The sequence below is a fragment of the Sclerotinia sclerotiorum genome, genomic scaffold (genome assembly GCF_000146945.2).
Source record: "Sclerotinia sclerotiorum 1980 UF-70 scaffold_1 genomic scaffold, whole genome shotgun sequence".
NCBI lineage: Eukaryota > Fungi > Ascomycota > Leotiomycetes > Helotiales > Sclerotiniaceae > Sclerotinia > Sclerotinia sclerotiorum.
In genome coordinates this window covers 2,527,864-2,552,008 of record NW_001820835.1, presented here as the reverse complement: position 1 = coordinate 2,552,008, position 24,145 = coordinate 2,527,864, and the positions used below count along the sequence as shown (strand labels likewise).

Here is a 24,145-nt window from a genome sequence, read left to right as displayed (position 1 = left end):
TACACGAAAACATGGGCCGGTGTTGAAAAACAGCGGGATGTTGATTGAGGTGGAAATCAAAGACACAATTGACTCACCGCGCTAGAAATTTGCAAAGTTCAGATGAAAACATGTATGGATAGTTCACAGTAATAGTCATGGAATCAGGTATAAATCACGTCACGCTGGAAAATGCTTGATGAAGAAGTATGAAGAGGAGTATGGTTGTTTGTATTTTGTATTTTGGTTGGTCGAAAAAAACTTGACCCAAATTCCTTCTACCCCGAGAACATTTGTCTAACCTAGAGTACAAGCCGCTGCGTCTAATCTTATGTATACAATAGTCGTGAAATCCCCTACTTGGTCTCCTCCTTCAAGTGCCTGCGGTGATGATTAGCTTTTGCTTTATGAAATTTTTCAAGACATAAACGATGCAAGCTGAACTTTCAGAAGGAACAATTGGAATATAATGTTTTATCCTCATAGTCATGGTAGACGTAAGAAGTTTAACGAATAAGAAAATCATCATAGAAGTATTGGGTATTGAGAAGACTGAAAAGTCTGAGTGTAAGTGGAAGCAAACATACTGGATCAAATCGTTCCTGTCCTTGTCCTTCTTCAATCCACCGAAAGCCATCTTGGTACCGGGGATATATTTCTTTGGGTTCTCGAGATATTCGAACTGTTGTTCATGTCAGAAATTGCTCCATCTACTACAAAATCGCCATTGGCGTGGTAGAAAAACATACAAGTGTGTTCTCGTCCCATGTGATAGCCTTTTGCTTGTTGGCATCGGTATATGAGTAGCCCTCGACGGAACCGGTTTGACGACCGAAAAGACCGTGAAGGTTAGGGCCAATCTTATTTCCCTCACCCTCGCCGAGAGTGTGGCATTGAGCACATCTGGTCTTGAAGAGGTTGGCACCCTTCTTTGCGTCTCCTGTAGTAGAAAGTTGTAAGTATGTGTTCTTCACGCATGTGCTGAGAAAGTAATAGTTGCACGTCGACCAGAGTGGCGACTGAGATTTGGACAGAAATCTAATGCCATGTGAGAGTAGGAAGGTGCTGCCAACTTCGTATGTCCCTGTAGAAGCCTGTGGGTAGTGCTGGGACTCTAGGAGTGGCGGATAGACTTGACTTGTCAAGTGGCGGCATGGACAACGAACTTCACCCCATCACAACAAGACAAGTACGCTTCTACCAGAGACAACCCGACGACCCTCACCACGCCGACAATAGCGTTATGGAATCGCAAGACCGAATTCGCACCTCAGAGTTCCCAATGGCCAATTTCCCCGTTGTAGATTCACATCCCGTGAAAGTGGGAGATTGCTTAAAAATGGAAAATAAACATAAACATACCTGGCTTGAAACCCATTTTAAGTAATTAAGAGGATGTATGTGAAAGAATAGAAAGCAATTATGTATGACTTGAACGAAGGTTGTAAGGTGGTCGTAAAGTCGTGAGGAAAATAGTCAAGGAGTTTTTAAAATAGTATGAGGACAAAAAAAAGAAAAGGAAAAATAAATCTTGTATATGTACGTTCCGCATAAGACATCTCTAGTAGCTTAATTTTTTTGGATCCCGAAATTGACGAGGTCATAGGCAAGCCACACTTCCGAACGTCCTCACCCAATAGGAATAAGGTAAATGGTCAGGTCGTGTGGCGTAGCTCGGGATGTTTCGGAGGAATTCTGGAAATTTTTATCTGCCTGAGAGTGGTTTGTAGGTTGACGTATTGTGGAGGGATTGTGAATGAATGTGTGAGAAGCTTCATTTTTTGATCAACTTTTGTGAATCTATTCACTTCAACAAGCACGACGAGAGAAGTTTTATCGCTGTCTATTATTCACAATGCCTCCCCCAAGCACCATACCCAGATTTCTTCTACCGCGCCGGTCTCCCCTCTGGTCTCTATCTACCAAAACGACCATTCGCAATGCTTCCTCCAAATCTAAGAATAATACATCCAAACAGTCTGGCAAACCCCTCGTTCTTGAGAAGCCCACCAAATTCAATCCCCCTTCTCATCCTGCCCGTATTCGCAAAGATCCTCCTCGGTATCCAGGTCCCCAATTGAGCGCCGAAGAGATAGCTAGACAGAGTGTGAAAAAATATCCAAATATGATGCCGCCAGAAGGGACTTTTTTGCATTGGTTTCTCAATAATAAATCTATTCACATATGGATAGCATTGGTACTTCTCCGCGCCTCTTCCTAGTTTTCTTCTTCCTTAAAACCTAAATCTAACCCAACATCGCAGGGCACGCTCTCCACTCTTGCAGGAGGTGTCTGGATAACAAACTTCAAGCGCGATTCTCCATTCGGAGACATGTTACCAGAATGGCAGCTATTATTTCTCCATCCGATAGCATTTACAAGAACATGTTATGAAGTTTTACAGCTGCATACTGCGCATGTGACAGCGGAGACAATGGAAAGGAGAAAGCATAAGGTAGAGGATGTTGCGAAAAGAGCTGCATATAGAAAGGCGCATGGATTGGATAAGGATCAAGGGTTTGGTGGTTGGACTGCTAAGACTGATAAAGAGGTTATGGGACCAGGTATCAAGTTGGGAGATGAGAAGGAAGCCGAGATCGCCGGAACAGCAGAGGGGAGCCTAGGGGAGATGGGAGGGGAGATGGGAGGGGAAGGGGAGAAGAAAGTGGCCTATGAGAAACAATTTTCGGGGAAGAAATGGTTGGGAATTTGGTGAGAGGTGATGGAAATTTTGATACCAATTTGTTTTGAAATCGGGCTAGAACGCTGCTCTAGCATTAAGTCAATATGAGACAAGATATTGTACATGTGGGTGAAGAAGGGTATCATTGTAGAAAATTCCTTGTAAAATCACGAAACTAGGCCAGCTCCACATTCTCTAATCCATCCAATACCTCTTCTGCCACGCCGCCGCGCTCCATGACCTTTGCGATGATGGTCGCAACCAGTTTCCTCTTAATTCCCCCTCTCGGTGGTTGCCAAACGCCTCCTTCCTTCATTGTCTCCCTCTGAGTAGATGCTAGATCCGTCGTCTCAGCCGCCGCACCTCCAGTAGCAGTGTTCATCGTATTCGGTACACCAGGCGTCGTCAATCTAGCTGGTAAATCCACAGTCCTCACAGCCAATAACCTCAAATCTCTCGCAACACTAGAATCCATATCCACGTCGCCGTCCTTCCGTCTTTTTTCTCCAATTGTGATAGCTAATACAGCTTCAGCAACTGTAAGTTCCTCTTTGCTAGGGTCGAAAATTATATTATCGCCTACGGATATGACGAGGAGTGTGATTGGTGGTCGGGAATTGGTCGACTGTGGTGTTCGAGGATACAAATAGACGGAGGCTTCCCAATCATCGTCGAAGAGAGGGTCTTCATCGCCTTCGGATTTGAGACGAGGGAGGCGAGTGGATAGGAGTGCGAGATGGGTTGTTAGCGAGAGGAGGGGTAATGGGTAGGATAGTGGTTGTGAAAGTAGTAAAATCTAGTATATTGTTAGCTTTTACAAAAATTAAAAGTGTAAAAGTGCTGTAAGGATTCAAATGTGAATAAGTAAAGCGAACTCACATCAACATATATCTTCCAATGAAACCTCGAATTAATCCATAATCTCCCCGTAAAATCCGCATCTGCCAACAATGCCTCGCTCAACATAGCTGCCATAAAAACAGGCATACTATCATCATCCCTAAACCCCGGAATCTCGACGCTCAACTCCAGCCAATCTCTTTCTCCCTTCTGTTCCCTCTCCAACTTCTCTTTTTCGATCGCTTCCCTCATATCTCCATCCTCTTCTTCATCATCCTCATTTTCCGAAGTGCCGAATTCAGCACCTTGATAAGTCGGACGCGATTTCTCAACTTCACACTTCACACCCACAATAGCTTCAGTACCATCTGCGAAACAAATGCGCGCACTGCCATTTGTGCCAGGAAGAACATCACATTCTGCGATGAGGGGTCGGAATTGAGTAGAAGTACGGGCGTCTGGGCGGATTGGAGGGTTGAGAGATAGTGAGGTGTGGAGGTAAGAGAGTTCCGAAGGCGAGAGGAGAAGGGGTTGAGTGGAAGAAGGTGGCATTTTGAGAGAGTAGACTTCTTGAGAGCGACCAATCTCGAAAATTGGGAAGAAGTTGTGAGATGGTTGGGCTGCTGGAGATGCTGTGCAATATTCTTTGTGAGAGCCAGCCTAGTGGAAATTCTTTAGGCGAGGCTACAAGGCTGACAGCGAGGCTATGGTTTGGAAAGGAAGTCTATTACTTCTTATTTCCTTTAATTTCCCATGTAGAACTCATTACTTTGATAGTCTTGTAATCATGGAGATAATTTTACAGGCCAAATCCAATCAAAAGTCGAAAATGGGTATCTGTTGAAGATTAGAAATACAGTTGGCGCAATGTTTCTTCATCTCCCATGCTCTGAGCCCCAAACCTCCAAAAGCATGTTATATCTCCAAATTTCATGTACTGGAGTATAATATTTTCTCAAAATTGCATTCTTGTTTCAACAATCCAGGTCCTTCACTTTCCAATCACTCCCCAAGAAATTCCTCAAAATACCTCCATTCCATCAATCATCTAGGATGATAGGTTCAACTTTTCCCTCTTCCAACAACAAACACCTTTCTAGTTCAATATATTCTCGTTTCCTGGTGTAACATCTGTCTTGAATATGTAATCGAAGTGCATTTTGCTAATCTATTTAACATCTGGTGTTATAAGGTGAAGATCGCTTGCGAAAGGGGAAGAAGCGAAGGCTCGATAAGTAAAATATCGTGAAAGTCATGGAGTAAGCGGAATTACTTTGGTTATATGCTCATAAGGAGGACAACTAATAGATGTAGCATACTAGCAGTGATTTCCAGGGTACCCAATGGTCAGAATTGTATTTAGGCAACGACAGCTATTTTAATTTGAATCCAATTGCAATACTCATACCGTTGAAATATTAACAACATTCCATTATTGCGCAAACAAGTGATTTTAGGTTAAACACTCGCACGTTTAGAGCAACAGAAGCAGTTGCAGACAAACTAGCAGAGGGCTTTGAGGAGATCAGCTTCAAAAGCCTGTATTAGAGCCATATTAGGAAATTCTGAGAAGAGATAACTAGTTTGTTGACTCTCCAAATTCCTTCAATGGAGCTATTTCCACCGAACAAAAACTAGTAAAAGGAGCACACCGAACCATTATCGAGGTCAGTGTTTCTCTCCACTTATTCCTTGGCATTGGTACTATTACCTCGAACGAAAGGAAGTTGGCAGAGGAAATTCTCATTCGGAAATAGTGACCAATAACCTTAAACTTCCAGATAGACACTTGGGTACCTTGATGAATCCGAGCCGACTACTGTTGTAGTAGAAATAAAGCATTCTGAGTCCTTGAAAAGTTTGACAAATATAGAACTTTCACCTGGACTTCATAAGAGGAATGAGCAAAGTTCAATGTTAATGTTCCTAAATATTGGAGCATGAAAAAGTTGGCATCAAGGTTCAAGGGAAAGTATGAACTCTCCCTCTCTAGTGCCCATCTCTAGAGTCGAAAATCGTCTGATAAATGCTAGTATCCATCGAGGCCCTTCATCAGTGTGAATTCAATTTGTCCAGGTTAGCATCTCATCAATTGTGCCCAATTTAGAACGCTAACTACGAATTCTGAATGCAGAATCGTAAAATAGCACCTTGGGCAAGAGTACGATATCAGCGCGGCGACGGGTATAATTATCAATTTGTGGATAAGTTTCGCTTGCAAAACTACTGCTTGACTTATGTGCTTGCTGTTCTTCTCCATCAGAGTATCTTTAAAAAATTATCAGCCCATGAAGATGCTGCTAGTATCATGTATCTCCTTCAAACCTATGTTGATCTGGCTAGATTATGTGAGAGAACGAGTCAAGTCCAATCGAAAAACGAGCCAAACAGTTGATATATTTTGTGCACATCTCAGCACTTCAGAAACTTCGCAAAGTGGTGTCATGTATTTCTTATCATCATAAATATTAAATAAGGTTCAATGCCAAAGCAATGATGCGGTATCGGCACGCCAAAGATACATTGAGATGGCATCAAGTAATTTCTTGGGCACTTGCCTATGCTCTTTAGCATGATCAATAAACAGACATCGAGAGGACTTATCTACAGAAGATCAGCGCAAGGTGTCAACATCTTGATGAGCTATAACTTGGATAAAGTACCTGATGAATATCATTACTTACTAAGTATTTAGAGCCTAAACACTAAACGATCTCAAGGCTCAATGTATGCTGCTCCATACACCATTAGCATTGGTACGACTGGTTTATGTAATAGAGGGGTCAGTCCGGGGGAAGATTAAGCCAGGAACTGCTTGGTTGATTACATAATATGATCGTCCTCGCTTCATGACATATGTGCTCCAGTTTAGCTTTAGGATGATACATAACGGCCAATTTAGCCTCTTTGAATTTTATCGTCTGCCAGAATGTTGATGATAATAGATGGGTTCAGGAGCAAGTAGCAGGCAGATAAAAAAATATGATGTTCTATGGATTAAGTATTTTCATTTACCATCCAGCCCAGGCAAACAACAAAGCGATAACCATACTCGTAAAGAATTCTTTGCAGTATGATGATTAGTGTTTAAATCCTCGTTTAGCGCTGGTAGTCAGTCGGGTGTTGAAAAGGGCTAGCAAAGAGGCTAGCAAAGTTACAACCATGGAACTTTCATCCTAAGTACCAATTCTTCATCGTCGATCTATTCTTTCCAGGGATCAATAACAGATCACCATCTTATATTTCAGAAGCGGATATATTTTTAATGCTACCCAGCTACTTTACAAGCGGAAATGATATTCAAGAAGCTAGCTATTTAATGCAGGCAAGAATTAACCCCAGCATTAGTGACCTCTCGTTCCACCCCCTCTTCACTTGTTAGCGAACTTCTAACCATTGGTGACTACACTTCTGGTCAAATAGCCCGGAAGCATTACCAATGAAGCGGTTATGGAGGCACGTAGTCTGTCACTAAACTCAAAACATCCTACTTCAAGTATCTCATACCATCTAGGTTTATAGCTTGACAATTCTTACAAGTACTACATATGTATCATTCCCCTCTTTACTTCTATCCCTTCTTACATTCAACTTTTTCTTTTTCTCATTTCATTATGGCCTCCTCCATAGGCTTTGACGGAAATATGCACTCCGAAAAGGATTTGCCATCTCCTCGACATGTCGAGCAATCGACTGACGCCAGACAGCATGCGACCATAAACAGAAATTTAAACGACCCTTTAGCTTCGTACAATGAGGATGATCTGGAGGTCCTTGCAGAGAATTATGCTCGAACTCATGCGCTCAATGATCCAATTGATATTTTCGCATTCAAGGCTGGAGCATTGCTTGCAAAAGATCCCGATAGTCTACGGGCTAGGGCTCAACTTTCCGCCACTGAAATCAATTTCCTTGATAAAGAGAAGACAAATAAATGGTCCCAGCCGATGCTTTTTTTAAAAGTCATCCTGCTTTGTTCGGTGTGCGCAGCTGTTCAAGGAGTAGATGAAAGTGTTGTGAATGGAGCCCAAATTTTCTATGCCAGATTATTCGGAATTGATGACCCAAACAGCTCTTTGGACCCGTGGCTATTGGGTATTACCAATGGTGCCCCGTGAGTCTTCATTTAATATCCGTCCCTCAAGCAATCATTAGTCCAAAATTGTTAGATATCTCGGTTGTGCTATCGCTGGTTGCTGGCTGACCGTTCCATTCAATAAATGGGTAAGTAAACTTAATAAATTAAATTCTTCATTCTTACTACCTTATTCTATTCCCCAATCTCAAAATTCACCTTTTGTCCCACATACGCCTTTCTCTTGCTTCCCAATATATTTTCAGCTCCTCATCTCCTCCAAAATCCTTCTTTGATCTGCAATACTGATTTCATTATAGTGGGGACGGCGAGGAACCATCTTCGTCACTTGTATGATTTCGGCCTTGACATGCTTCTGGCAGGCATTTACAAATACCTGGTGGCATATGTTTATCGCTAGATTCGCGCTCGGAATAGGTATCGGTGCAAAGTACGTACTCTTATTCTTCTCTTCTCCCAGGGTTTCCAATAGTTCCGACCACAATCTTATTATCACGAGCTCTCTTTTCCTGATTGAATTACAGCATTCAGATTGCTTGAGATGCTGGATTCATTCTTGAGTATTTTCTTTATTTCAAATATTGAAAATGCAGAACTAGACTGCGCATGTAGTGGTACAGGAATAGGAGGTATCTAGTCATGGTTTCTTCTCTATTACACGAGCTAGAGCTTTGTCCCTACATAGAAAGCTAGGCGCTTAATCCTCTTTCAAGATTTTCATCAATAGAGTAGTTCATTAAGAACCCAAGGATCTCCGTGATATGTCCGCTACGGACTATTGGATACTCCTCTTTTCTCCACAGTGGAGTCTCATAAAGATTTTGACGCTAATTCCTCCTAGGTCAGCCACTGTTCCTGTATATGCTTGTGAGACATCTCCAGCTCCAATCCGTGGTGCCATGGCTATGCAATGGCAGGTCTTCACAGCCTTTGGTATCATGTTAGGTTTTGCATTTGATCTAGCCTTCTACTACGTCCCAGATACAGCACCTAATATCCATGGGCTTAATTGGAGATTAATGATGGGATCCGCCGGAGTCCCTGCTCTCTTTGTCTGTTTTTGTTGGTACGAGAAGGATACGGAAGACGTAGCACCCACGGATTACGTAGGTCCTGTATGTCTAATTGTATTCTGTCTAAAGAGCTAGCTACATATTGAAAGTAGTAAGTCTTATATAGACTTACTAAAAGAGCTAGTCTCTTTCGCGTTCGCTTAGTTCTTTATTACAGTAGTAATTGAATTGAAGTCATTCACTTCGTTCACACAGTTTTCTTGTATTTTATTGCCCCGAGTCGCCTCGCTGGTATATGAGCAAAGGCAGACACCAGAAAGCATATCATGCCATGTGCAGATTGAGAAACACTAGGGTTCAGACAGCACGAGATATTTTCCAAATGCATATGCTCCTCGAAGCCGAGAAGAACATGGGTGATGGACAAAGCCAGATCAAGCAACTTTTCACGGTACCTCGTATCAGGAGGGCAATGGTAGCTTCAGAGATTACCATGTTCATGCAGCAGGTAAGCAAATTGTCCTATTTCAATATAATATAGACCACAACAGCTAATATGTGTGTTAGTTCTGTGGTATCAATGTTATAGCGTACTACTCCAGCGTAATCTTCGTTGATGCTGGCTTTTCGGAAGTCAGTGCTCTATGTGCATCCTTGGGTTTCGGCGCGCTTAACTTCTTTGGTGCTATTCCTGCCACCACAACAATCGACAAATTCGGTCGACGATGGCTTCTACTCTTAACATTTCCACTCATGTCTGTCTTTTTGTTCCTCACTGGTTGGAGTTTCCTGATTCCAGAGGGAACTGCACGTATTGCTGTTGTAGCTATAGGTATCTATCTCTTCTGTATAGCCTACAGGTAAGAAATTATGCCCATTCATTTCTCCCCACCACTTTGATGCACATTTCTGTATTCTTCAAGGATTAGGCGTGAGTTTATTAAAATGAGCATATTTAAGAAGATTTTCTTGTGCCTCTAAGATCTCGCGCAACACAATCTTCTTAGCTCGTATCACATCACTGACAGTTTATAGCCCCGGAGCCGGCCCTGTGCCCTTTACTTACTCCGCGGAGGTGAGAAATTTACTCTATTTTATATATCTTGTTCTATCACATAATCCTAACAACTTCTTAGGCCTATCCTCTCCACATTCGTTCACTCGGAATGTCCTTAGCAACTGCCACAACATGGTTCTTCACCTTTGTCTTAGCAATCACATGGCCATCGATGCTGAGAGCCTTCAAGGCTCAAGGAGCTTTCTCTTTTTATGCCGGATTTAACATAGTCGGCTTCTTTCTTGCTTTATTCTTCGTCCCCGAGACTAAAGATAAAACCTTGGAAGAATTAGACCAGGTTTTCAACGTTCCTACGAGAGAGCACGCCGCATATGGGTGGGCCCAATTTACTTATCCTATTAGAAGACATGTTCTCAGAATGGATGTTGAGGAGCCAAAATTATATGAGAACTTGGGCGATAAAGACCAATATAATCATAGTCCCACCTCTTCTGTGATGGCTGGAGCCTCTACTAATAGAGTTTGAAGCACCCTCGACTGATACCTTGATGCTGTTCCAATATTTTGATTAATCGGTATCAGTTACATGATCCAAATAATTGGAAACTCAAGTACTCAAGGTTCAGTGCCGCATGAATGGGCTAGGGCAATGCAAACTGCATGAGAGATTCAACATGCTCCATGCTAAAACATGATTTCAATTATTTGAAATATTCAACATACCTTGAATATCCAACTTTACGGAGAAATTCTGCGTTTCAAGAAGAATGTAGAGTATTGTAGTTAAAATTTAATTAGTAATGTAATATAAAAACTCTTCCCACTCTAAGGTCCTCTCTCTAAATGACAGTATGATTATAACCTCCTAGATGATTTATGATTGCGCTTACCTCTTGGTCGAATGCATCTGTACCATAACATGCCAATAAGGAAATGATGTAAGCCTAACAATGGCCATCAAGCAGTATCTCTCAAGGCAAACTTGCTCTGTTGACTCGCTATGCATAAATCATTGGCAGGGGAACCACTACTAATAATTTGACTACTGCGTTACGACGGGGTGATCGATCTTCAGATCCATGATCTCCATCTCCTATTTCATCGGCATCAGCATCTCAAGTTAATAACAGCGTAATTTCAGAGTCATCTTACTTCAATGCTATTAAACAAAAGTCTCAGAAAAGTAACACATAGACTCCCCTAACCTCTCGCTAATTCAAAATTTCCTCCTTGAGCTCCTACACAAATTGCAGTCAAGAAACGCATCATTACCCCAATGCAAGGTTATACAATCAGCATTTTATTTCCCATAGCTAGTGTTATCACTACCGCATCATTATTTTATATCTCATCAAACATTAGGGACCTCTCACCATTTACCTTTATCCCAAATTCCAAATGAACATTTACGACGCCATAACCGTCATCGAAGGATTTAATTTCTCTGATATAGAGGAGATAAGTCTGAGCGTGAAGCTCGGTATGCTGCACTTAAAAAAGTGCTTTCGAGTTGCCACAAGAGAATTGGGCGTTGAGTGTACGTGCATGTCAAGATGTCATTTTAAAGATTTATGGCTGTACGCGTGAAAAGAGGAATTTTATCAATGCTCTTGCATTATGCCTTGTGTTTGTTAGGTATTCATACTCCCGGGTAAAAGTTTCATATGCATAGGATATCCAGTTATCCATACCGTTGTTCTAAACTGGAGAACTACGGATTCAATAAGCTTTTGATCAACTTTAGAAATATCCTAATAGTCTTTCAGACAGCACAGATTCCTTTCCCCAAATAGACAACTACCGAGCCACCCGCCCACAAAAATCGCACGCATGCTTTATTGACAAGCAGAATATTAAACAAAGAAAAGACGGCTGATTAAATCTTCCCTCCTATTGATGCAAATCATTCACATCCGATTTATCATCAAATCCGCACATTTTTCCGCCACCATAACCGCAGGCGCCTGCAAATGTCCCGACACAATCTGCGGAAAAATACTCGTATCACAATTGTAAACTCTCAATCCTTGAACCCCATAAACCCTCAACTCATCATCCACCACTCCCGGGTTTTGGTCGTTCTCAAGTGCCATCCTACAAGTAGATGCATAGTGAAAAGTTGTTCTTATTCTATGACGGATAAACTTATCCAGCTCCTCTGTATTATTGCTCCTCACATCCAGTTCTTGGATTTCCGCAGGAAAGGTGATATTTCGAAGAAGTGGAAAAGCAGAAGTTTTCATTCTATCTCCTATAGAAAGTGAGAGACGAACGGCGTTTCGAGCTAGACTGTAATCAGAAGCATCGGACAAGATTCTAAAGTCGACTTTGATTTATCATGTGGGTTATTGGATGCTAGATGCACTGTTCCACGGGATTTGGGGCGAGGTGTTGTGGCAAGAATGCAGAAGATAGGTGTCTTTGAGAAAATATTTTTGAATTCCGGCTCGTCGAAGTTATCCATAGCACTTGTGGAAAGTGGTCTAAGTTCAATATCAGTGATCAGGATTTGAGGATCAGAAGACTTCGGAAGCGTTTGCACAATCCCAGTACTGTCTTTATTGATCACTCGAGAGCGGACATAGAGAGCTAAGGTCTGAACCGGGATGCTGAAAAGACCCACTCGGAAAAAGATATATTTCAAGAGTTCGAGTGCAATTCTGAAGGGGCGGATTGCCATGGAAGTAAGGGATTTGGCTGCTGGTACCTCCCATGCGACTGGAATACTGATATGATCTGTCTATACCAAAGCATGTTAGTAAGTATACATCATGGGTAGAAATAAATAGGAGTATACTAATTCAGATCCGACTCCTGGCAGGTCATGAACCGCTTCAATACCATGTTCTTTCAGGCTCTCACGAGGTCCAATGCCACTGTGCAATCAAAAAGTAAGTTCTTTTTTTTTCCTTTTCTTTTTTTGCAAAGGAAAAGAAAACTGTTGAAGAACGAAACGAATCTCAGCATTGGGACTTCCGGTGAGCCTATAGCACCGAGCATACAATAACTTCTTTGTCAACCTTCGTCAAAAATATCCTGTCAGATGTTGGATCCATAGACTTAAAGAGTACCTTTTCAGTACGCGGAAGCCCCTTGTCATGCCTAAATAAAATCCGAGAAACAAGTGTATTGGTACAAATCGTGAGGTTTTGTCTTTCCAATGCAATTTCCTTGGAAAGGAAGGCTTCAAAACTGGATACCCGCTCTCTGCGTTCACTAAGAGTAAGGGAGAGTGTAGCGACTCCTTCAGGAGGAGCATCTCGTGCATTGCAATCTGGGGCGGGAATAAATCCCATGACTTTGGCACAGTCAATAAAACTAGCGACAGTTAGATGTATCACTACAGTTAAAAGTTTCAGAAGAAGCTAACTCTCGATACACTGGAAATAACCAGGTGAAGTAAGTAAACGTTTGGGTAATCCATGGTCCTGTAGCAAATATTCACGGTCATTATTGAACGACTATCCAAGGTGTACAGTTACTCGCCAGTATTTCCATGATAGCTTGATTTCTTATAATCAAGGGACGTCTCGCTCCTAACAAAATACGGCAACAACTTATTAAAGATCCACAATCGGGATGACCCAAAGGAGCCCACGCATCATAACCCGTTTTTGTCTCATGGGTATAAATCATACTATTGATCCTACTGGTACCACCCAGTACTTCACCACGAATTACTCCACTACGACGATCATCACAGTACTTCATGGGTTCGCATTTCCACCTCGTGGCGCCGAAGGCCGAGATGGTGGGATCAGAGCTGATGAGAGGATTACGAGATAGCCATGTATCATTTGCGGGACGACTTTCAAGGACGAGGGACTGAAACGTTGAGATCTTCGCTCAGTCGGGATGCTAATACACATCCTGCGGTGCCTCCTTTGTAGGGGACATATTAGTCAAGCGATATAAAGTGGGCTGGAGATTAGACAAGTATGGAAATTGTAATCTTACCTCCGATTATGATGTAGTCATATGTTTTAGAATCAGCGTCTTCTGGGCGACGTTCGGGATGGCTTTTACTCCATGGTTACCACATGATTTGTAGGAATTGAGGAGGATTCAAAGATGATAGAAAAAGCAACTTTAAAATTTTCTATTGCCGAAAGATTTGTTTGTGAAGTGTCTTTATGGATCACAATCCCTTTAATGCTAATTTTTGCTTATCAAGTATTGACTTCCCGTTTACTCAGATGAACAGAGTGAACTATGATGGTAGTCTTGCATACCAACAGAAGCAGAAGTGCGGCAAAGTTATAACCAAAACCTCTTTTTAACTAGGTACCTAGGTAATAATCATTACCCAACATTGTGGCTTTGAATATCCAACACTGTTATGAAAAATTGAGCAAGCCTAATGGAAAACAACAATATGAAGAGCGCGGCGCAGCTGTGCTATATAATTTACATCTATCAAGTTGAGAATAAAGGCATAGGCATTTCACATCCCCAGTATCCACGAAGCTATGTATCAGAAAACACAACATGAAATATGACGAACGGAATCAATTTTGATATTCTATCCAGATTGGGAAATCCTCATCATAGCCTTCCACTTAGATCTGCTTCCCGCCACTGTATCACAAAAATATATGGAATACAGTGTTTGTATAGAGAAAATGGATAAAATAACACGAATAGATTCATAACTGATACAAACATACATACACACCAAAGTTTGATTTCCGGACAATGATATAAACAATCAAAAATCAGAAATCAACACTCACAATAATTGATTAATTGATACTAAAATAATCCCAAAATAGACGATGGATACACATCTACATCTACTTCTAGTTTATTACACTTGAATACCACCTACTCACTCCACTTGTAAGATCTTATACAGGAGAGGGATAGAAGTATAGAGTCTCGACGAATCAATCAATCATATAATCATCTGCTAACTCACTTCACTCCACGAAAGGATAAGAACAAGAATAAGAAAAAATTGAACAATAGATATTTTCGAAAATAAAGTGCATTCATTCATCCATTCAGTTATTTAACTATTCCGACGCTATCGATCGATAAATTATCAATTTATCCACCTATCCAACCACCTTCCCACCAACCCCATCCTCTTCCAAATCTCCCGCTGAAACCTCCCTCCAAAGAAATTTCCTACCGCTTTTAGATACTGTGGATCTGATGAACGCCCCCAAAAACGTCCCAAAACACCATCCAATACCCAATCAATCATTCATAAATCCAATCAACCGACCAACCATCACCATCTCGCGCCCAAAATAACATAACACATAACACCTGTGAAAAGAAGCCCCTGAAAAAATTCTTCGTATATGTATAGATCAATCGCAATCAATGAATGAGAGATAGATAGAAAGATAGATAAAACGAGAAGTACCGGGCAGGCAGGCAATGAAACCTTTCATTGTCCATTTAGATATTAGAGATAGCCACACGGCGGGAGGGGGCAACTCTTCAATCAGTAGCTTCTGGGGTTCCAGTTTCGCTGACCACTTGACTGGATAACTCTAGAATCTTTGGTTGTCTAGCAATAATTGGTTTGCCATCAAGACTCAGACCGCTTAAGGTATTAAGCGGTAATCCTCTTGGGTTATTCTCTTTCATTTTCTTGTTGAATTCTCTCTCAATTCCATGTTTGACCGCGTCCAGCACGGTATCCACGGTCACTCTAGGTTTATATGCTGGCTCGGTACCTTCTTGGAAAACCCCTGTTCGTACGAGGATGGAATACCATTCATTTTTAGCCTTTTCGTTGAATTGATTAGTACCCTTGATATCAGATTCTGGGGTGTCGCCGACAAAGTAAACAGTCTCGGGAGGACGATTACAGCGATGTTCATCTTTGCGCCATTGTTGCAATAGTCTGGTTGCAAATTCAAAGGTTCCAATTTGAGGCTTTCCAAAAGCAATGGTTTCGAGTTCTTTGCCCTTGGTGAGATCTTTAAAGAGCATTTCGGTCATCTTCCTCAAAGCACCCATACCGAGACGAACATTTTCGTGAGCAGCGGACCAGACAATATCGCTGTGAGAGAAGTAGATTGGTGGCCCTTCATCGAAAGTTTCGGAGAGAGTACCAATGTATCCACCCTTGGACATGGCGAGATCAAGCATGATTTGAACGTCGGATGCCCAATCACGACTATCGGCGAAGACGAAGATAGCTTCAATTTTAGTCTTGCTATAGTCACGGCCGCCACGAGAGTTTTTCAATTCTTCCGAGGTGAGTTTGCGGAAAGGCGTGGTATGTTCGTTATGTTTGATGATGTCACCTGGAGTGATGACATCACGGAAACCATAACCTTCAGCAACTTGCCTACACTTTTCTCCTTCACCTCCAATGACGAGAACAGTTTCGTACTTTTCTACCATTTCTCTCATGGGTGTATGACCTGAAGAAATTAGTATTTCGAACATGAAGTCAAGTCAAACATCTAAGAATCTTCAAGTGAAGAATTTTAGTGGATTCGTATTTACATACCACAAATGAATTGTGAAGGCGATACTTCAATGTCAAGTTGTCTGGAAAGATCAATACAACGTTCCGCTTCAGTCTTTCCACCACCGTTTGTCAGGAAAATGTATGGACTATAGGAGACGTGTCAGCAATGTTTTCTATAAATCCACTGTGAACCGCATACACTCTCATTCCATATTCATTCTGAAAGGCCATTCTCATTGCCTCAATAGCTTCTGGAATTGGCCTGCCCCCCACGAATGAGAACGCCATCAATATCAAAAGCAAAGGCAAAAGAATCGGCAGTGGGAATATCGGCAGGGGTGAGTGGAGTTGATGGCGAATCCGCGGAACTTGAAGCCGTTTCTTCCTCCTCCTCAAGGTTTTTAGAGTTGAGTTCATTTCTGGCGTTTTCCAATGAGGCCGCAAAGTTTCCTCCTTGGTAGGAAGTTCCTCGAGATAAAGGTTCTCTCATCATTCTATCTGGAACGACGACGACGGGTCCACCGGCTTTAACCTCTGTTTCGTTGGTAGTCATACTTGAAAGTCTGCGGATACCGGGTCTGCTAGGTGCGGGAGGTTTGAGAGTGGAAGAGGGCGCCATTTTAAATGTAAGATAAAATTGGTTGGCGTAGGGATCCGGCTGCAATTTGGTGATTAACTTTCGGCTAGGTGAAGGTGAATGGCTTCGCCCGTTGTTTGTTGGATTGGGAATCTGCGGTTGACCGCGCGCTTGTCTGATTGCGGCAGGAAGGGGGTGAATTTAATTATTTCTTATATCTTGGCCTGAAACGTTGACCTGGAAAGGTTAAGATTGCTGAATATCTTTTGCACTTAAATCTTATTCAATAATGGTACACCGTTGAAGTGTTAATGTGAAGAAGGAAGTGAATGATTGAGGGAAGAGACTCTAGATGCAGTCATACGAAGAAATCTAGACGAAAGTAAAATGATTTTCACAAACGATTTTGATGCGGATTGGCTTTTAGCTTTAAGAAGCAAAGAAGTACGCTCTTAGTTTGAATAAAATAAGTCCGTCTCTGTACTAAAGGGCTAAACTACTCCTCTAAGTATATTTCAACGGTGTTCGGCCCTTGCACTAAGTGGAGCTTTCTTTTAGCCTTGGATAATTTCTATAATGATGATTATCGACTTCATCATGGAAGAAATCAACATGACGGTGAATTATTTGAAACCACTTTTGTTTAGGTATGACATCGAGCTACATCGAGCTGCGTTATGCTCCATCGAGCTGGTCTCCCTTCATGTTTGTTGATGTACATCAGATCTCATGGGATGGGATCCATCAAAAATCATGGTACATCCCCGCTACTGTAAACCGGTATACATTTCGTTTGACATTATCGAATAGTAAAGTACCATTGCTTTGGGTATCTGATTCATTTTCATTTTTCCAACCAACCGATGCTAGTGTTGAAAGGATCGACTGGGTGGTCTACACTCTCGTACAAATTTGCATGTTGTTGCATTTGTATTTGCATTTGCATTGAGATCCTTGTGAAGAGTTTTCCGACTTTTACCGTGCGTTGTTACATGGACTGAAACTTTATATGTTAGTTGTTGTCTTTGTTTCTCGTTGTTTGGTTGAAAACAAGCCGGATACATTTCAATAACAAATTTTGCTGATGAGGGAAAAAGTGTTGGATCGAGGCTTATTATTATGACGAAGTTTTGCATGATTAGTTCCATCAGACCCAATTTTTGTATGGTGTGTGCCACTGTGTGGGATGGTGGGATGATGGTGGGATAGAGATGGAGGGGCGGGGGTGGGAGGAGCGAGATCCACTGAACCACGTAAAAGAAAGGAAGAACCTGTTGTGCGGATGGGATTTGTAAACTATAGTCAACTCCTACCGAGGTCCTAGACATACTAGACCATTATTTCTGACTGCAGGAAAATGAATCTATTCGGGAATCCAGTCCGTTTAGTAGGGCATTTTCAAGGCAGTTGCCTCCCTAGTTAGCCAAAGCAATAATGAACGCCAATGGAGAAGATTCGATGGCAGGGCCACCCTTTCTAACACAACTCTTGTCTGTTCTCAAGACCGAGAATGCCCGCATCATGAATCGTTAGTTGGAACGAACTTGTTGGATTGTTTCGTTTCATGGCGGTTGAGCGTATTCAAATCACACGGGTAGTCCAATCAATTACCACTATGGGTACATAGGTAGTTGTGTGTATCCTCATTCGACGAATCCTCGAAAGGAGCATCGATACGCTGGCCGGTAGAGTGGAGTGACAACGGAGTACTCCGTACTAACAAGCAGACGCCATGAGAGGCGTAGAGGCTGAGCATCTAACAGAGGTTATAGGAAGAGGGATGTGCTTAATTGTGACTCGTGTTGTGCGTGTGTATCTGTACTTTTTCAGATTTTACAAGGGAGTGGATTAGATGAGTAGGCTCGAACCAACCAACGCAAATCACCAGCCTCAAACTAATCTTCATTTGTAAAGTTTCTCTCGCCTATCATGAAAAGCAACCGAGCGTTCCTTCCTAGATACAGTACAGTATGTGTGTGTGGGTCACCCGTACAGTACATTATCTATGTTATCTGATCACCTGATAAAAATCAAGAACTTCTCCCTCTTATTTTATTATTACATTGTTAAACTCTCCTACAACCATAAGAATCCTTCAATCCGGATAAGTTGTTTAGATCAGTACCGTTTTTTCCCTTCAATTTGGCCGAAAAGCAACGCCGTTCCTTGAGGATCTTTCGTATCAGTTGCATCTCACCAGGGAAGTATCGCTAACCTTAGACACAGCATCCGAGTTTTTGCGGCTTATGTGTTCGAAGTTGCGCAATCTGATGTTTTCTGGGTTTTCTTGTTTGTGTCCCCTTGAAAATATACTCTCAGGCTGCCAGCTCTTGACATGTGAATCCGGTCCCTAATCCATCGTCGTATTCACTTCACTTTAAGACGCAGGGAAAGAAAACGAAGTTGAAGGGTCTAATTCAGGACCTGCATTGCATATGCATATGAAATTCTCACTAATCCGTACTTGTCAAAATGTCAACATCAGCAACATCATCACACATGAGTTTTGATTAAATTAATCAGGACTTTCGCAGTAATCGGGTCAGGGTTAAATGGGCCTTTGAAACGATACGTGTTCTGATGCATATATGGATATTAATATATGGTTGAAGGATGTTGTTATCAGGTTTTCGTGTTACCCATTTTCGGTAATATGCATTCATTGGGAGAATGGAAGGTAACGGACAGCAAAAATAATGCAGAACTACGTCACTTTATCGGATCGGTCGAAACAAACCAAAGCAGCGAGCGAGATGCCGAGAAATTGTTACTGCACTTCATTCGGCTTATCGCGCAAGTCTCATGAGATCCCATCCATGACAAACACCACGGCCCCCTAAATTTCAAGACAAAGTTTAACGAGCATGACCTCCAATGTTTCTCCAGATTTCTCCACGAACTTCTGACAAGCACTCAGGGACCACTTGGTAAACTCAATCCATGTAGTTCATTACCTGACGCGGCGAGTTGCAGAAAAATCAGTGGAGCTGCCAATATACGAGTTGGTATTTTAATGTAACGAAACATTGAAGTATCCTTGCTAGGAATCCCCAGATCTCTAAACCCCGCGATCATCGCCCATCCCTAAGTTTTGATGGGCTATTGCGGGGTTCATGATCTTTATTGGAAATATTCCCCTTTTACGAGTCGACATTCAAATGCGATGTTTTCTGTGCCCGGAAAAGTCGGCATACTCTAAATTCAATAGAGAGGCTGGTATCGGAGAAAGAACTACTAGCCTTGCCGTAAAGCCGAGTGGCTTCGATTCAACTGTTGAATGCACGGCTGTATCTGCGGGAAGTACAGTGTTCACGGGGTTTTACCCTAGTCATAGCGACGAATCTACGATGAAGGACTCTCTACGGTTTGAATCAGGAGGGCTGAGGAAAGACTCACTTTCGATCAAAATAATCTGGGCACTCCACCTTTGAATTTTTATTATTCAAATATGTCCGAAAATCTGACTAAGGGAAGAAGAGTCAGGAGGTTTGAGCAAAGATTTCGATCAGCGTCCCAATGTATATGGTCCAGTTGAGCAATCATGAGATGAAGTGAGCTGTCAGTATCGCAGCTTTCATGTTCATGATAAATGTGAAAATCTGAGCGCGGATAGCGCCAATATCCAAGACGGAGCTGTATACTAAGTGGTACAATCTAGATGGCTAATATTGCAGGCTCTAGTGCTCAAGGTCGAAGCAAACATGGAGGGCATGACCAACACTCCTTACACCATCCTCTTTTCTTTCTATTGCTTAGATATACGTTCATAACATCCTCGTGGATTCAGATATAACGGACAAAATGAACAATCAGAACAACACCACAAGACATAATTCCATGGATAGGTACATCATTATAAATCCCACAACTCTGCTTGTTACGCGAATCTCATTCTCCTTGACCTGTGCTATAACCGAGACATTTGACATCTGTAATTCAAGCATTACCATTTGAAATCGTCTTAATAAATTGATTCATGCTCGGATGGATGTTCTAAACCTTTCCAAGGGAAGATATTCCCTTGTCCAAGAATTTTGTATCCTCATGATTTTCACCACTTGGCGATATAACTCCAATCGTCTCAATGGATGTGTATATAAACTTTCGTTTCAACTTCACTATCTTCAAAACATAAGGAACTCCTGCACTCAAAACAAGTTTCATACTCCTTATTATTCCAACATACTCATACTGTTCTGCTCTTCTAGTTATGAGCAGTACTCGCTTCTTCCTCTTCCAAAGTAGCCCACCAATCTACATCCCTCATATCCCTAGTACATTATCTATCCCTTCAGCCAAAAAACCTCAGTATCAAAAGCTCCAAAAATTCCACATCTCTCCTGCAAATCCAGATACCTTCCCTCTCAAACTCATTTTCCCCTAAAATTACCTCCATAGTTATTAATTCCTAGTCAATCTATGCAAATATCGATGATTCATTCCCCATATCAAACTCCAGTTACCCACTCTCTTCCTTGTGACTTCCTTTACATTCTTTTTCTTACACTCATTAGATTTTTCACCCCCCCTTCCTTTTCTTATCAAATATCTCAGATTTTTCTCCTGCACAGCAAGCAAGCAAAAATTATATGCTGCTAAATATGCACAGTGCATTAATATCTAATGAGTGAGTGCATCGGATCCGAAGGAGAATTTTGCATTTCAGCTCGATGATAAACTTACTTACCACCCATAATACAGTAAGTACAGCATAGAGATAGCTGGTACGCAGTTTCTACCGGGGAGAATTCTAGATTTGACGCTGTTCTTGTCCCTATAGCGGAGTTTTGACAGGGTGAGCAATTACGTTAAAATTCATCTGGAACTGTAAATCCCAGTTGAGGTTTACAGGTGAGTGTTTTTTTAAATTTCGCAAATTAAAGATTTATCGATTAGGAGATTTTGAATAGTTAGTGGGAGGAATGTTGTGTTGAATTTAAAATATCAGACTCTCCAGCTGGCAATGTTTTTATAAAAATAACAATCATAGACAGGTAGATAGGAATTTGAATCGTCTTGTGAGAGGCCTTGAGGTTGTGATTGGGAAGAGAAGGTTCTTATTGCAATCGGCTCTTTGAATACGGAGTAGAAGCTACTCGGTAGTGAAGATACAGCCGCTGGGAAGGAGAAATTGTGATATATAGTATTATATACTAATATTGGATGGCTTCGGTTTTGGGAGTGATTTTGAATAGTGAAATAGCTTTAGATGAAGGGGTATAATTCTTGTAAGATTATAAGAGAGGAAGCGTAAGGTAAGATTAGATTGTAAAGGAGAATTTTGCTCCGTAGAAAGATAGGTGCTGATGTGAAGTGAAGAAAACCTATATCCTATTGCTACACTCATCATCGCTGGTATAGGTTAAGGTTAGCATTTAAGCTTATCTTAGAGCCATCGACGCCGTAATATCTCATTGTGTCAATGGGGGTTCATTTGCGCGGTTGTCTGTTCAATCGTAAGAAAACTAGGAATAATTAACCAGTCCTTGAGTTCTTCAAGGGGTGAGATTAGATGTGGAGGTTATATGAAATAAACTGGTTTAATATAGGATGCAGTTCATTAAGCAAACTTTTTTCGTGGTGATTTTCGATGTTGATGATGATAGGTATCTATATAGGTATTCATAGATCTATAAGATTATTACCTAGGTACCTAGTTAGGGGTTCAATGAACTGGGGAAATGGGGAAATGACACCACTACCGGTAATGACCTTGAAAGTTTTCACCAACGCCCAAATTTGTAAACTTTTGGCAAGAATTCTCAATTCGTGAATTATGATTTCTTGATGGGGAGAGTTGTGGATGTGAAATTGTGAATAGAGGCAAAAAGTAAAACGAATATCATAAATTGTACGAGTGAGTGAATATTGCCAATCTATCTATATTCATCTACCCCACCCCATATTTCATACCCTGTATTGTTACACAATAATAGCTTAATTTAAGCAACTATGTGGGGTATTTGTCCACTCCGTACAGAGTACTTATCATGCACTACACTGGATCTCTTTATACACTGCAATCTTGCAATTTGGCTTCGAATAGATCGGAATACTATCTTCTGAATCGAATTATTGATACTGAGAAGTAAACCAGTCAAACCCATATAGAACGATGGATTCCCAATCTTCTACCACTCCTTCGCCCTCATACCCAATTATCGACTCCCACATCCACCTCTTCCCCCAAAGCGAACTCGATACTCTCGCCTGGAATACCCCCTCAAATCCTCTCTACAAACAACATTCTCTCGATGAATACACGGCTGCTACATCATCTGCTCCTTCACTTGAAGGATTTATATTTCTCGAAACCGACCGCAAGAATGATTTGAAAAGCGGAGAAGAGGATGGTTCGGGTTGGGAAATGCCACTTAAGGAAGTTTCATGGCTGAAACGAATTGCGTTGGGTCAACCTCTCGAAGGTGAAGGGCATACTGCCGAGCAGGCGAAGCTTTGCAAGGCTATTGTGCCATGGGCGCCTGTACCCAGTGGAGAAAAGGTGTTGGAGAGATATGTTAAGGAGGTTGAGAGGGTGGCAGAAGGGAGTTGGAAGTTGGTGAGGGGGTTTAGATATTTGGTGCAGGATAAGGAGAGGGGGACTATGATCTCGGAGAAATTTATAGAAGGGTTGAAGTGGCTGGGGAAGAATGGGTTTGTGTTTGATTTAGGGGTTGATTTACATTCTGGTGGGAGATGGCAATTGGAAGAAGCGGTGCAGATGATGGAGAAAGCTCATGAGGGAGTGGAGGAGAAAGAAAAAGTTCGGGTTATTATTAGTGAGTTTGGATCATTAATTTCTCACGTCACATTTTCATCTTGTGTAACAGTAACAATGGCTAACAACACTCCTTAACTAGATCATCTCTGCAAACCTGACTTCTCAATCTACAATACCCAAACCGATCCATCATTCCTCGCTTGGCGCACTGCCATGTTCAAACTCAGCAAATACAGTAATACATATATGAAACTCAGCGGATGTTTTTCAGAAATGCCAGATGCTTTGAAGAAGGGTCCTATAGATGATATTGTTATGGCATTGCAACCATATTTAGCGGTGATTTTTGCTACATTCGGACCTTTTAGGACTATGTTTGGATCTGATTGGCCGGTGTGTACAGTTGGGGTTGAAGGGGCTTGGGAGAAGTGGAGGGATGTGGTCATGAGGTTTTGCTATCTGGCTAGTTTGAGTAGGGAAAATCAGATTATGATTTGGAGTGGCACGGCGATTAAAGCGTATAATATTGGAGAGTGATTTTGAGGATGGGAGATGGAAGATGGGAGATGGGAGAGATGTGGTGGCTGGGAAAGAGGGCAAGAGTAGTAGACAGTACTTTGGATATTGTCTCAGCGGCTCTATATTTGGATGTTTTGATTCTTCAAAGAGAGATTGGAAGTTGGGGGAAGAGGACAGATCGTAAGTGAGGATCATTCAATTAAGTATCCACCTTCTTACCACAAAAATACAATACATATACTCAAATCGAAAGGATTCCATTC

General features: G+C 41.7%; 9 protein-coding genes across 9 annotated transcripts; 3 read left to right on the top strand and 6 right to left on the bottom strand.

The window, feature by feature from the left end:
- Positions 1-335: 335 nt before the first annotated feature.
- Positions 336-1,357, bottom strand: SS1G_00989 (cytochrome c; the record flags this gene model as incomplete). Its single annotated transcript, XM_001598850.1, has 4 exons — positions 336-360; positions 567-661; positions 729-919; positions 1,342-1,357. 4 exons carry the CDS (start codon positions 1,355-1,357, stop codon positions 336-338), a joined length of 327 nt encoding a protein of 108 aa, XP_001598900.1.
- Positions 1,358-1,834: 477 nt separating this feature from the next.
- SS1G_00988 (hypothetical protein) lies at positions 1,835-2,562 on the top strand (the record flags this gene model as incomplete). Its single annotated transcript, XM_001598849.1, has 3 exons — positions 1,835-2,086; positions 2,243-2,496; positions 2,544-2,562. 3 exons carry the CDS (start codon positions 1,835-1,837, stop codon positions 2,560-2,562), a joined length of 525 nt encoding a protein of 174 aa, XP_001598899.1.
- A 275-nt stretch (positions 2,563-2,837) lies between these two features.
- On the bottom strand, positions 2,838-4,054 carry SS1G_00987 (hypothetical protein; the record flags this gene model as incomplete). Its single annotated transcript, XM_001598848.1, has 2 exons — positions 2,838-3,458; positions 3,542-4,054. The coding sequence occupies 2 exons, from the start codon at positions 4,052-4,054 to the stop codon at positions 2,838-2,840; spliced, it is 1,134 nt and encodes a 377-aa protein (XP_001598898.1).
- A 3,062-nt stretch (positions 4,055-7,116) lies between these two features.
- On the top strand, positions 7,117-10,155 carry SS1G_00986 (hypothetical protein; the record flags this gene model as incomplete). The annotated part of the gene is made up of 7 exons (XM_001598847.1): positions 7,117-7,616; positions 7,999-8,028; positions 8,440-8,704; positions 8,973-9,119; positions 9,179-9,471; positions 9,647-9,686; positions 9,748-10,155. 7 exons carry the CDS (start codon positions 7,117-7,119, stop codon positions 10,153-10,155), a joined length of 1,683 nt encoding a protein of 560 aa, XP_001598897.1.
- A 472-nt stretch (positions 10,156-10,627) lies between these two features.
- On the bottom strand, positions 10,628-11,722 carry SS1G_00985 (hypothetical protein; the record flags this gene model as incomplete). Its single annotated transcript, XM_001598846.1, has 3 exons — positions 10,628-10,722; positions 11,003-11,073; positions 11,541-11,722. The coding sequence occupies 3 exons, from the start codon at positions 11,720-11,722 to the stop codon at positions 10,628-10,630; spliced, it is 348 nt and encodes a 115-aa protein (XP_001598896.1).
- A 363-nt stretch (positions 11,723-12,085) lies between these two features.
- SS1G_00984 (hypothetical protein) lies at positions 12,086-13,526 on the bottom strand (the record flags this gene model as incomplete). Its single annotated transcript, XM_001598845.1, has 5 exons — positions 12,086-12,112; positions 12,253-12,369; positions 12,632-12,927; positions 13,268-13,454; positions 13,497-13,526. 5 exons carry the CDS (start codon positions 13,524-13,526, stop codon positions 12,086-12,088), a joined length of 657 nt encoding a protein of 218 aa, XP_001598895.1.
- Positions 13,527-15,080: 1,554 nt separating this feature from the next.
- SS1G_00983 (hypothetical protein) lies at positions 15,081-16,684 on the bottom strand (the record flags this gene model as incomplete). Its single annotated transcript, XM_001598844.1, has 3 exons — positions 15,081-16,015; positions 16,105-16,170; positions 16,339-16,684. The coding sequence occupies 3 exons, from the start codon at positions 16,682-16,684 to the stop codon at positions 15,081-15,083; spliced, it is 1,347 nt and encodes a 448-aa protein (XP_001598894.1).
- Positions 16,685-20,635: 3,951 nt separating this feature from the next.
- On the bottom strand, positions 20,636-21,336 carry SS1G_00982 (predicted protein; the record flags this gene model as incomplete). Its single annotated transcript, XM_001598843.1, has 3 exons — positions 20,636-20,896; positions 21,097-21,127; positions 21,326-21,336. 3 exons carry the CDS (start codon positions 21,334-21,336, stop codon positions 20,636-20,638), a joined length of 303 nt encoding a protein of 100 aa, XP_001598893.1.
- Positions 21,337-22,757: 1,421 nt separating this feature from the next.
- SS1G_00981 (hypothetical protein) lies at positions 22,758-23,900 on the top strand (the record flags this gene model as incomplete). The annotated part of the gene is made up of 2 exons (XM_001598842.1): positions 22,758-23,421; positions 23,503-23,900. The coding sequence occupies 2 exons, from the start codon at positions 22,758-22,760 to the stop codon at positions 23,898-23,900; spliced, it is 1,062 nt and encodes a 353-aa protein (XP_001598892.1).
- Between the last annotated feature and the right edge of the window lie 245 nt (positions 23,901-24,145).